At 40.2% G+C, this 13,687-nt stretch overlaps 1 protein-coding gene across 13 annotated transcripts in view; it reads left to right on the top strand.

Annotated features, from left to right (window-relative positions):
• LOC130917366 (phospholipid-transporting ATPase ABCA1-like) overlaps positions 1 to 13,687 on the top strand; it is a 321,379-nt gene that overhangs the window by 229,538 nt on the left and 78,154 nt on the right. For all 13 annotated transcript variants that reach the window (XM_057838802.1, XM_057838715.1, XM_057838723.1 and 10 more), the window contains 5 exons: positions 1,545 to 1,639; positions 1,990 to 2,022; positions 2,088 to 2,148; positions 2,232 to 2,380; positions 2,534 to 2,711. In XM_057838802.1, coding sequence (XP_057694785.1) covers positions 1,545 to 1,639; positions 1,990 to 2,022; positions 2,088 to 2,148; positions 2,232 to 2,380; positions 2,534 to 2,711 — 516 coding nt within the window. The remainder of the gene's footprint in view (positions 1 to 1,544; positions 1,640 to 1,989; positions 2,023 to 2,087; positions 2,149 to 2,231; positions 2,381 to 2,533; positions 2,712 to 13,687) is intronic.

Genomic DNA, 13,687 nt, shown 5'->3' with positions numbered 1-13,687 from the left:
TGGCATGTGAAGAAATTACTTCATATTTCTGCTTTAAATAAATGTAGGCTCTAATTAACCACAATTGTTCTTTTGTACTAAAATATGTTGTAAGAAACACATAAAATGTTAAATCAATGGTAATATTTTATAATATTTAGTACACATTTTGACCGATAGTTGGCGTCATGTTTTGCGGGCTCGCAGTGATAACGTAAATGGGATGTTTCCAAATATGTAGCGTATACAACAGTTGCGTATTGCTGCCTAAACTCGCGAAGTAAAATGCCACGATGTGCTGCTTTTGGATGCAATTTCCAGTCAAATTGAAACAAGGGAAGTGACGTGAGTGGTCAAGGTGGAATTATTATTTTTTGAGAACAAATGTGCATAAGTGTTTAGTCCCTGTATGCACGTATCCTACCTACTAAGTAAGGGATCCGTCTATTTTCTGGATCCGACGGTCCCACAGCGGCTGCAATATTGGTTTCGCATCTGTCTATTTTCTGGATTCGACGGTCCCACAGCGGCTTTTCGGATCCTTCTATTTTGTGGATTCGACGGCCTGATCGCGGCGGCAACATTGCCATGGGATCAGTCTACTTCCTCGATCTTCGAGTGAGTGAAAAAACGCTGATTTGGATTACTATTATCTTTTTTGTGGACTATTGTTCGTGGGAGTTTTCCCCAAATCATACCAAATAATTAAAGCACTATGGCATGCTACATTGACGACAGTGACTCTGACATGGACCTTACGTTTATGTTGGAATTCGTCCGGGAACGCGTGTGTGAGTACCGCTGAGCTCCCGAGTGACGAGTGTCAAGGTGGAAATATTATTTTTCTGTGAATAAATGTTTTTTGGTACTTTTATTCACGTATCCTACCTACCACACCTTACATTGATTCCAGGATTTGTTCCCGTCAGATGACGAACAGCATACTCTCTCTAGCTCCATTTTCATTGAGACGCAACTGCCGCAAGTACATCACCAGTTTTTCCCAATGCTTGTCTTAACCGGTACTGTATTTCCTGCTCTCATTTTTCCTTTGCTGCTCGTCTTGTGAACGACCGACAGTGCTGTCCTGCTCTTCACTTTTCCGATCTGGTTCAAATTGTAGGGTCAGAACCGACGACATGTTGGGGTAGCTAATAAGAGTGACACGCTGAAAGTTCGGCAACGGGCCTGGTGACGTCATGCACTGCGACATAACAAGAATGGCGACCTATCACTTAAAATAATTTAACAAACTTTATTAAAACGAAAACATTAAGAGGGGTTTTAATATCAAATTAATATAACTCATACGAACATTTATCTTTTAAGAATTACTTGTCTTAAAGATCGAGGATCACTTTAAGACCACTTGGGCTGCTTTGAGACCACATAAATAAAATAAAAATGAAAATTGGGGAGAAGAGGGTAAACCTCAGTTCATTGCATTTCTCACAGTTTGTTTAAAACACATACAGGAGAATATTTCTCTCAAAGCAGCTTCCTGCTCGGTTTTGTAAAGAAATTTGATCTTGCCATAAAATGAACTAATTTCATTTATTTTTTAGCACAACAAGGCGCCAGGCATTATCCTACAGAATCTGACAAATTATAATGTACAAGACCACCTGATCAAGAGCTACCCACATCTTATCAAGAAAAGGTGCATCAAATAACGGATGTATTTTTTTTTAATTTTATTGTATTTATCTTTTGATATTTTTACCCATTCAGATAAACAAACAAACAAAAAAGATTGTTTTGCAATTTTTTTATTTTTCCTATATAGGGCTGGTTAATGGGAATAATCTTTTACATCGGAGATCAAATAATTGCAGGGGTGGATATAAGGGAGGAAATGCCACATTTACACTATTGGAGCCTTGTTTTCCTTTTGGCTGTATTTATTCTTTACACTGTAGCATTTTTTTTTAACATTAAAGACACCATTTAGCTCTGGATCCCTGTATCTTGGCTGATAAAGTGACATAAAATAATACTCTTCTTTTACAGCATGGAGATCAAGATGTTCATAGAAGAACTTAGGTAAATTCCTTGCAAGAAAACTCAGTTTTATATTTAGTCATGTTAATCAAGTCACTCTGTTGCAGATTTGGTGGTTTCTCCATAAGACCAGGATTACCGGATGACCTTGTTCAAAATTATGTCACTGTATGTGGATTTCTTTGTCTATCAAGAATTACTCAAACCACCCTCGAGGACTGTTGTATTTCTCATCTTTGTGCTATATACAGATATGGTATAATCGGAAAGCCCTACATTCGCTGGTGTCATTTGTCAATGTGGTGAGCAATGCATTTCTCAGACAAAAGGCCCCTGACAGTAGCATTACAGCCTACAATCACCCACTGTTACTTGGGGACAAAAAGCCTGCGCCTGACAGGTAATGTTTATGTTGGATGTGAATTCCTGAAGTAATTACCACTTGTAGCACTCTTCCTACCTTGTTTGATTGACAGGAAAGGAAGGCTTTATAAGAATAATTTGACAAAATAAATTATTGCAATTTGAATCAATGTGCCCTCTTTGTTCTCAGCACCAGACACTATTTGGAATTTCTCCTTCAGTGCTGCGTTTTATCTGCCATGTCCGTTGTGCCATTCGGCTTGATGCTATTCCTGACTAATGAAAGAGTCAGTCAAGCCAAACAACTCCAGTTTGTCAGCGGCGTCAAACCAATAATCTACTGGGTGGCAAACCTTTTATGGGACCTGGTGAGTACAGATAATACAGATATATGACTGATAATGAACGAATTTTTTGAGGCACAACACCACTCTTGATTTAAGTGAGGATCTCTCCTCTTATTTTGACACCTTATCCCAAAAAATTATATGGCGGAATTTTAAGCCTAAACTACTGTTGTGTTTGATAGAACAATATGTATATATGCTGTCATAGCAGATTCACGGAGCATTAAGCCCCCAAACTATTTTTAATTTGTCCGTTTTACCCTGAAAACTCCAGTTTACAGACGTCGGACAACCGCTTTTGTTTTAACCTAGCCATAAAACTAAGGTAATTCATTATATTTATTTTTCAAAATGTCATTTTTACCTTTGAATCAATAATTGATGTCTAATATTTTGTAAAAAAATAAAAACTTTTAAAAATTATTCACTCGCATATTTGAAACTTTTAAACAAATGACATCACCATGAAAAAAATGGCGTCTGTAAAAAAGTCTCGGATACCTACCTCATAACTATCGCTTAATTGTATTTTTTTTTTGTTACTGTTGCATTTTCTCCGATATGTTAGATGATAAATAATCGATCCAAACAAAGAACAATTGAAAGAAAAAAAAAATGTTTAAAGGGGAAAGAAAATCTCGACCACTCCTTGGATTCTGCGATTTCTGCATCGCGACCCTCGTTACATTGCCATGTTTCACCCATTAAATCCCCCCAAAAATCCAGCTGTGGGCATTTACAACTGTGTCTTGACATTCAGTGATATATGCTACATGGAGTTTTTGGATCGAAACAAGGGAAGTATGCGATAATATCTCGTTAAAGTCATGGCGTCTGTAATTCTGCTCTTGCGTGCTCTTGCCTCCAGATAGGGTTTTGCTGTTTTCCTGTTCAAACTCTCTTCCACCATAAAATGGAGATTTTAAGCTTTCCAATGATGTATCAGACATGCATATCGGACAATTTTGAAATTTGGCTGGGGGTCTCAGAGCGAAACTTTAAGTCACCTGAGTGTTTTGCGCCATATACTGTATATGTGAACGGACTTTCTGGGACCAGGTTTGAGGAGTGTTCAAAGCAGATGCTCGCATGAGTTTCCATGGGATGAAATTAAAACCTCAATTCGATCAAGTGACTGCAACCAATGAGTTAAATAAGTCTCTTGTACTTGTACAAATACATGAATCGTGGTAGAATTTATAATCACTGCAAATACCATTCTGTTATTCAAAGAATCAATTTCACATCATATTGTGATGAAATTGATGATTTACAGACTGTTTAGATCTTTATCTGAACAGTCTTTCATGCTGCAATAACTATGTACCCATACTGTATCTGTCAACCCGAGGCCGTTGGCAATCTTACAAATAGTTACATATGCCCTTACAAATTGATGACTAATCTTGCAACATTTCATATAGCGTGCAATATGAAACAAAAATAAAACCCAATTTTTAAAATAATATGAATTTATTGGTAATAAACACATATAACCTGGTGCAATCAAAAAACAATCCATATCTTCAGCTACATCATGATTACAAAAATAACAGTGACTTTTTGTCATAATTGTATGTAGCACTTTTTTGGCAATTTCTATCATGTCTTTTGATAGCTGCACTCAGCTCGCAATTCAGTTTGACTTGAAGGTAATCCGTTAGTGTGTCCAATTATAAATTAAAAATGTCAATTGATAAAATTAACTTACCGATGCAATCTTTGAGTCGGGGAACATTTATTTAGCTAATTCTGAGAAGTGATCAGCAATAGTTGCAGGCAAATTGTGTTCGGCAACAAATTGGCAGAATAAAATCTCCGCTTTCTTCACTTTTCATTCTGCAGACTGCATCTTTTTTATGACCAGTGCTGTTAATCTTACTTTATAAAAGTAATTAATTACAGTTACAAATTACTTCTCCCAAAAAGTAATTGGGTTAGTAACTCAGTTACCTGAATGTAAGAGTCATTAGTTACTTGTCAAAGTAACTGGTGTTACCTTTCATGTTTTTTTTCATGTTCTTCCATGTTAATTTTTTTCAAAAAAAAATAAAAAATAAAAATAAAAACATAGTAACCTTTGCTATGTTTGGAAGTCATTTAATGTTGTGAATCAACCTTTAAAGTTGTTAAAATTGCCCGGTTTATGCATTAGTTCCCTTCTGTCTACTTTCGACATGTGAAAGCTTTAAAACGGTGTCATCATTCAAAGATAGATTCAAGTCAAGATTTTGCCGATTTAGGAGTACTTTAGATAAAAACTTACTTAGGTTCGCCAGGAAGGTTCACTACAAGATAGCCTCTCTGAGAAGTCTACTGCTTTAAGATGGTGGGTGTTTACCAACGCCGCAGAGTCTGTCATTTCGCATCTAGTTCTATATGTATATCTTGCGAAGCATCAAGTGGGCGTAGATTGTAGGCTGTCAGCTACAGTCAGGAAATATTGGAGCCACCCAGCCTAGCGTCGCGTTTGCAACAGCGTCACAATACTCTTCCCTCCTTCCCACTCCTGCTCTTCTTTCTCCGTGTCTCTGACTTTCTCGCGTCATTCAACCAACGTAGTAACGCACATTGTCTCTTTGTTGAAACGGTGACAAAATCTGAACGGAGAAAAAAAAAACGTAATGCACGAGAAACGTACAGATTTTGAACGTACGGCATACACATTTAAAAATCAGTGCTCACTTGTACAAATTACGCTGAAACCGTACAACTTGACGGGTATGTGTACATGAAGTGTGCATGCTTTTCATTAAAAAGGACAGATTTTCTGGAAATAAGTTGGGTCTATGTCTTAAAATAAGAAAAATCCTCTTTTACAAATAATTCAAAAGCTTGAAAATGTTTATGACAGATAAGATTTTCTTGTTTTGAGTGTCATTTTAATCAAAACAGCTATTAAGATTTCCTTGCTTAACAAGATATTTCAGACCTATAGACAAGTTTCCGAAGGTACTTCCACATGTCTGCTCGCAACTTCTGTTTTAGAATTTCTCCATTCAAAACAACAGTGGAGCTGGAGTAACATTACTTATACAAAATCCCTTAGAAATTACATTTTGGAAATACCGCATCCATCTGCCATCATTACGACAGGGGAGGACAACGTGTTCATGAAGGCAGATGTGGAACCAAGCTCGTGCCACCACAAAGACCGGGTGTTTTTATAGCCATGTTGCCGTGGGGTTATGGAAGGTATGTTCTTCCTATCCTTGCATTTTCATGTGTCCTGTGCTAAAAAATACTAAACCTAAAATCTTGCGCATGAAACGACTTATTGCCTTTTATATTGTTATTAAGGTGATGATTATAAATATGATGATCTTTAATATTATTTACTACAATATCCGGCTAGCATGTTGCTAATCAGTACGATCATCAAATTCTGTATACATCTTTTCTGCCCCTCATCGTCCCGGAATTGATGTCAATTTATGTGATTTGGTCAAAATTTGTAGGACTAGATATATTTTTCAAATTTTTTTTTTTGTTCCAAAATATTGGCATTTATGGGTGAACGGCAAATTTTTCGGGGTCGTTCGAAAAATTCCCTGCGTCGCATGAAAATTGCGGTCGTTTCGATATTTGACGGTGCCGATTGGTCTGTGCGGCGCGCCGAAGACATCCCATGAAAAAAAAAAACAGAATAACATAATCTGAGTCTTTGAAGTTTCACCTCAAGTGGCCGGCATATCAATCCACATCTAACATCAACACAGGCTGACAGGTTGTAAATATTTTGTCCACGAAAGATCAACAAAGTGATAAGAACTAACGCACAACACAGAAAGTTCTGGAGCTTCATCTCTGTCATGCTTAATCCATTTTTTGAGATTCCATTTGGTTCCTCTGAGTTGATTTTGCACTTTTAACTTTGTCAACACACTGCCTACTTCAACCACAATTCATGTTGTCCTTTCTAAACCGGAAGTTCAGAGCAGACATTTTCCAAGACGGCGCCCTCCATGTTTCGCTCAGGAAACTTGTCTATAGTTTCAAAACAAGGCAATAATTCTTGCTCAAGTTTGACTTGCTATGGATTTTGTATTATTTTAAGAGTGAACAGATGTTGCTTTTTTTTTTACTGGAAATCAGACTAATATTCTTGCTAAGATTTTGAGTTTTTGCGGTGTGAGGGCAAATGAATAACAAAAACCTCATAATTCATGCATGAAAGGGTTAATTCACAGACCATAGCTTGAAATATGAACTTTCATAATCTTTACTCTTTCTTTTTAAGCTGCTGTTATACTATCTGCCATATGATATCATACAAAATGTGTGGTCAAATAAGCAAAGAATTTTTTTTTTCTGAGAAAAGTTGAGTCCTTTGATTTTTCCCAAAGGGGCCCTCAGAGAAAAGTTTGGACACACCTATTACAAACTTCAGCTCCCTCCAGATGTTGTGATGAGCATGACAGTTCTTCTCCAAATCCACCTGCCACTTATGGTGCATGATTCATCTTTGGAATTTTCTCGCATTGCTTTTTAGCTCTCTAAGGGTTGCGCCTGCTAATTGGCGTCAAATGGAACCATTGTGCTTCAAGTAGGTTACAATTTATAATCACCACTACGTGCCACAGAAGTATAGGAAGTCTTCCCTTTACAACAGAGTTGCATTCCTACGCTGCCGACGTAACCTGAATTTTCACGTAAGTTGTATTTCACTATTAAAGTTGAAATTTACGTCAAAATACTTTGCATAAAGTAAAATACAGTGGTAAATCTATTTAGAAAAACAATTGGTTCTGGAAGTAGTCTCGTAACCTGAAAATTCTGTCGATTTTCCATGTAAATGCCCTAATCCGTTCCAAGCACTATATCCATCCATCCATCCATCCATCCATCCACCCACCCACCCACCCACCCACCCACCCACCCACCCATCCATCCATCCATCCATCCATCCATCCATCCATCCATCCATCCATCCATCCATCCATCCATCCATCCATCCATCCATCCATCCATCCATCCATCCATCCATCCATCCATCCATCCATCCATCCATCCATCCACCCAACCACCCATCCACCCATCCACCCACTGCTTAATCCTGGGTCAGGTCGCGGGGGCAGCAGTTTTAGCAAGGAAGCCCAGACTTCCCTCTCCCCAGCCACCGTTGGTCATCCCCGGGGCCTCCCGCCGGTAAAACATGCCCGGAACACCTCTCCAGGGAAGCGTCTAGTATGCATCCGAAGCAGATGACTGATCCACCTCAACTGGCTCTGTCAACGTGGAGGAGTAGCGGCTTGACACAGAGTCACTCCTGGATGACTGAGCTTCTAACCCTATCTCTAAGGGAGAGCCTGAACACCCTGCGGAGGAAATTTATTTCAGCCGCTTGTATCAGGGATCTTGTTCTTTTGGCTCATGACCATTGGTGAGGGTAGGAACGTAGATCGACTGGTAAATCGAGCGCTTCGCCTTTTGGCTCAGCTCCTTCTTCCCCACTACGGACCGGTGCAGAGTCCGCATCACTGCAGACACTGCACAGATCCGGCTGTCGATCTCCCCATCCCTCCTACCCTCACTAATGAATAAGACCCCAAGAAACTTGAACTCCTCCACTTCAGGCAGGAGCTCATCCACAACCAGGAGAGCTCCCAACCGCTCCATTGAGAGTTGAAGGTGACAACTTGATGAAGCCAACAGGATCACATCATCTCCATAAAGGAGAGATGCAATGCTGAGGCCACCAAATCGTACCCCCTCAATGCTTCGGCTGCGCCTGCAAATCCTGTCCATAAAAGTTATGAACGGAACCAGTTGCAAAGGGCAACCTTGGCGGAGTCCAACCTTCACTGAGCACGGATTTGCCTCACTACCGACCATGCGGACCAAACTCTGACACCGGTCGTACAGGGACCGAACAGCCCTTACCAAGGGGCTCGGGACCCCATAGTCCTGAAGCACCTCCCACATGATACACCGAGTGACACGTTTAAACGCCTTCTCCAAATCCACAAATTACATGTAGAGCAGTTGGCGAACTCCCATACAATCTCAAGCGATCTCTGCAGAGGGTGTAGAACTGGTCCACTGTTCCACACGGCGGGGACGAAAACCACACTGGTCCTCCTGAATCCGAGATTCGACTTCCCGATGGACCCTCCTCTCCAACACCCCTGAATGGATTTTACCGGTGAGGCTGAGCAGTGTGATCCCTCTATAATTGGAACACACCCTCCTGTCCCTGTTCAAAACTTCACAAACAGCTAACAATAATTTAATTTTTACAGCAAGAGTGCAAAAAAGTAACCAGAGCAAAGGGTGGATAATTTACTTTAGATATGTCATTATATATTATATACTATACATTTTTTAGTTATTTCACCTACATAATTCCACACATAGGTGACACGTAGCACGTCCGCCTCACAGTTCTGATATCAAGGTTTAAATCCCGGGCTCTTGCCTTCCTGTGTGGAGTTTGCTTGTTCTTCTGTAGCTGAGGGTCGGACAGCCAAGGCCCCCACTGTGACTGCTGCCCAACTGCCTACACACCCGACCCATTTGGCCCCTCCCACAGGTGGTGAGCCCATGGGAAGGGGGTCCCACGTTACCTTTTCGGGCTGTGCCTGGCCAGGCCCCATGGATACAGGCCCGGCCACCAGACGCTTGCTTTCGAGCACCACCTCCTGGCATGGCTCCAGATGGGGGCCCGGGTAACCCACGTCGGGTCAAGGGAAACTTGAATCCATTAATTTTTTTCATCATAAGGGGTCTTTTGAGCCATGATTTGTCTGGCTCCTCACATAGGACCTGTTTGCCATGTGTGACCCTGCCAAGAGCATAAAGTCCCAGACAATACAGCTCCTAGGATCGTAGGGACACTTCAACCCCTCCACCACGATATGGTGAGGACCCACGGAGGGAAATAAAACAACAGCCCTACACATTTGAATCATTCTATATACCTAGCATAACTGTCAATACCTCTAGATCATGGAACATAATGCAAAGGAAAATAGAAAAATAAAATATCTCCTCTTACCAGATGGAGCCTATCTTACTGTTTGTGACACAAAATGCGAGGAAACCTGGCTCTAATGTGCTACTAATGTAGTGAACCGACCGTGTGTGGACTCTTTTGGGAGACAGAAACACGAGTTAATCACGTTTTCATCCAAGAATTGGTCTAAGGTGACCAACTTGACCAATCACCAACCTACCACCTTGACTAGGTCCTCTTAAAAGGGAAACCTGTTGTATTGCAAATGTAATTTCTGAAGTTGCTTTATAAAAATAGTGTAAAATCAATTTTATCCTGGGGGAAAAAAAACTGAAATACCTTATATTTAAATGTGTTTTAATTGCATCTTCAGTAAATGCGCATTCTTTTGTCAAACACACTTTGTAATTTAGGTTAAATTTTATGTTCAGTGCTTTATTTTTTAATATGATTCAATATTATCTAAATAATGGGTGCGAGAAAAGTATTAATTTTCAGTTGAAATGGCATTAAAAAAGGTCTTAAAAGTCTTGAATTTAGATGTATCATTCCTGGGGGGACCCTGTTACACCACCACCACCAGCCTGAACCGTTGATACAAGGCAGGATGGATCCATGCTTCCATGTTGTTGACGCCAAATTCTGACCCTACCATCCGAATGTCGCAGCAGAAATCGAGACTCATCAGACCAGGCAACGTTTTTCCAATCTTCTATTGTCCAATTTCGATGAGCTTGTGCAAATTGTAGCCACGGTTTCCTGTTCTTAGCTGAAAGGAGTGGCACCCAGCGTGGTCTTCTGCTGCTGTAGCCCATCTGCCTCAAAGTTGGACGTACTGTGCGTTCAGAGATGCTCTTCTGCCTACCTTGGTTGTAACGGGTGGTTATTTGAGTCACTGTTGCCTTTCTATCAGCTCGAACCAGTCCGGCCATTCTCCTCTGACTTCTGCCATCAACAAGGCATTTCCGCCCACAGAACTGCTGTTCACTGGATTTTTTTTTTTTTTCCGGACCATTCTCTGTAAACCCTAGAGATGGTTGTTCGTGAAAATCACCTTTCTTCCCCATACTGATGCTCGGTTTGAACTGCAGGAGATTAAGGAATGCTTCCAGTACCTTGTTGAATCTATGCCACGAAGAATTGAGGGAGTTCTGAAGGCAAAAGGGGTCCAACCCATGACCAACATGGTGTACCTAATAAAGGGGCCGTGATTGTACATATTTACATATTCATATTGGCAATTTCTATCATGTCTTGACGGCTGCACTTCATGGCACTTCAGCTCCCAATTCAGTTTGACTTGTAGGTAGTTCGTTAGTGTGTCCAATTATAAATTAAAAAGGTCAATTGATAAAATTAACTTCCTGATGCAATCTGAGTCAGAGAACATTTCTTTTGCTAATTCTGAGGAGTGATCAGCAATAGTTGAAGGCAAATTGTGTTCGGCAACAAATTCGCAGAATGAAATCTCGGCTTTCATCACTTTTCATTCTGCAGACTTCATCTTTATGACCAGTGTTGGTACTCTTACTTTTATAAAGTAAATAAATAGTTACAAATTACTCCTCCCAAAAAGTAATTGAGTTAGTAACTCAAGTTACCTGAAGGTAAGAGTAATTAGTTACTTGGCAAGGTGACTGGTGTTACCTTTCATGTTTTTTATTTATTTAAAAACAAAAACAAAAATAGTAACCTTTGGTATGTTTGGAAATCGTTCAATGTTGTGAATCAACTGTTGTTAAAATGGTGACCGATTTGCATTAGTTGCTTTCCGTCTACTTTCGACATGTTAAAGTTTTAAAACTATTTAATCATTTAAAGATAGATTTAAGTCAATATTTTGCCGATTAGGAGTATTTTAGATAAAAAGTTACTTAAGTTCGCTAGGAAGATTCACTACAACAGAGCCCTTCTGAGAAGTCTACTGCTTCAAAATGGTGGCTGTTTATTAACGGCGCTGTCTGTCATTTCGCATGTATCTCTATAAGTATTTGATACCTAGGCGTAGATTGTAGGCTGTCGGCTACAGTCAGGAAATACTGGAGCCACCTAGCTTAGCATCGCGCTTGCTACAGCGTCAAAACACGCTTCTTTCTCAGTGTCTCTGACTTTTCTCGCGTCATTCAACCAACGTAGTAACGCACATTGTCTCTTTGCTGAAACGGTGACAAAATGCGAACGGATAAAAAAAAACGTAATGCACGAAAAATGTACAGATTTTGAACGTACGGTCTACACATTTAAAAATCAGTGCTCACTTGTACAAATTACGCCGAAACCGTACAACTTTATAGGTATGGGATTTGACGGGCTCAATCTGATCTGCTTGGGTTTTCTTGGGTGGTATACACCAAGCAGTGGCAAATACCAACATTCCTTTTCATCTTTTAGACGGGGAGCGATTTCTGCATGTCTGTTTTTGAATATTTTGTCCATGAAGCTAATGAAATGCGGCTTCAGCTCTGCTTTTCTTTTGAAGTTGCGAACATATGAAATAAGGCATTTGAGTGCTTGAGACTTGTTATTAGTTACTTTTGGACGAGGCGATTTAAAAGGTAGTGGAGCTGTCCAGTTATTGTCTTTGTCCTTTGTTGGACCTTCCTCCCTAAACTTCAGAAAGGCGATGTCCTGAACTGATGGTGAGATGTAGTTGTCTAATTTGGTTTGCTTGAACACATTACAACATATTGGTCAGGTTCACAATTGGTGCTGTCAATGAGCTGGGTGTACACATTTGGACATGGCTCAAATATTGTTGGGCGGCCCTTCACTGATGCATTTGTGAAGAGAGTTTTTACGGCCAAATTTCTATGGACACACGTTTCCTACTATGATCCACCCGAGGTCCAATTTTTGTGCGTAGGGTGCATTGTGAGGGCCACTTATCTGTTTGCGGATTTTGTGTGCTCTTACTACGTCCCACCCCAGGAGCATTAGTATTTGAGCGTGAGAGTCGAAATCAGGAATGAGATGAGCCCTGGATTTTAGGTGACCGTGATGTCTAGCTGCATTAGGGGTCGGTATTTCATCCCTAATGTTTGGGATATCTGGGCATTCAATTAGGCTAAAAATGCTTTTCTCTCATCTACAGTCCCTGACAAAAGTCTTGTCGCTTATCCATTTTGTAGAACCAATTGCCAATAACCTGACTTTTAATATTCAATTGGTTTCAGAAATGGCTCATATGAAAGCTAAGACCCTCCCAAATGATGTTGAATGTACAAAAATATATTTGTTTCACTGAAAAAAAGATTTATCATTTAATGAAGACATAAAGGTCAAATTTTGGCAAAACAAAAGTTTTGTCGCCTACAGAAAGTAGTGTGAAAATTGAACAAAAAATGTACTTCAAATACAAAAATATAAATTTATTATTTTGTATGACGTCCATTGGCTTCGGCAAGGATTCATACAAATAATTGATGAAGTCATGAGGAACATCAAAGAAAGCAGTCTTGCATGCATCCCAGAGTTCATCAACATTCTTGGGTTTCGTCTTCCGTGCTTCCTCTTTCATCCTACCCCAGACATGCTCAATGATGTTCATGTCGGGTGACTGGGCTGGCCAGTCCTGGAGGATCTTGATCTTCTTTGCCTTGACAGGCATGAAAATCTCTCACCTTTCGGCAAAATTCGCCGTTTTGAAGTCAAAAATGGCGACCTACGTGAATTGCGTAGATCCGAGGAGAAATTCTTTCTGGGAGGAGGAGGGGGGGGGGAGTCGGGAGGTTTTATTTAATTATTATTATTGTAACGAATCGAGTTATAATGTGGCGAGGGTGTTAGCATGTGTTCCTGAATGCACCGCATGACGTAGAGGGGTGAGGGAGGTGCGGGAGAGCGAGGGACGTGCCTTCCGTGTTTACGTTTGTTCTGGCGGGGGAGATATGTGCGTTGGCTGCGGCAGATAGCAGTCGTGTTGTTCAATAAATTTCCACAAATAAAGAATTTCAATCTGATAAAACGGTTGACTATTATCAACGTTACATTATTATTATCATCATGTGATTAACTTAGTACGTAAACTGAACACTTAAGAAAT

The sequence above is a fragment of the Corythoichthys intestinalis genome, chromosome 1, assembly GCF_030265065.1.
Source record: "Corythoichthys intestinalis isolate RoL2023-P3 chromosome 1, ASM3026506v1, whole genome shotgun sequence".
In the NCBI taxonomy this organism is placed as follows: domain Eukaryota; kingdom Metazoa; phylum Chordata; class Actinopteri; order Syngnathiformes; family Syngnathidae; genus Corythoichthys; species Corythoichthys intestinalis.
Note: the sequence above shows the minus strand (reverse complement) of the source record. Positions and strands in the feature narration are given on the sequence as shown.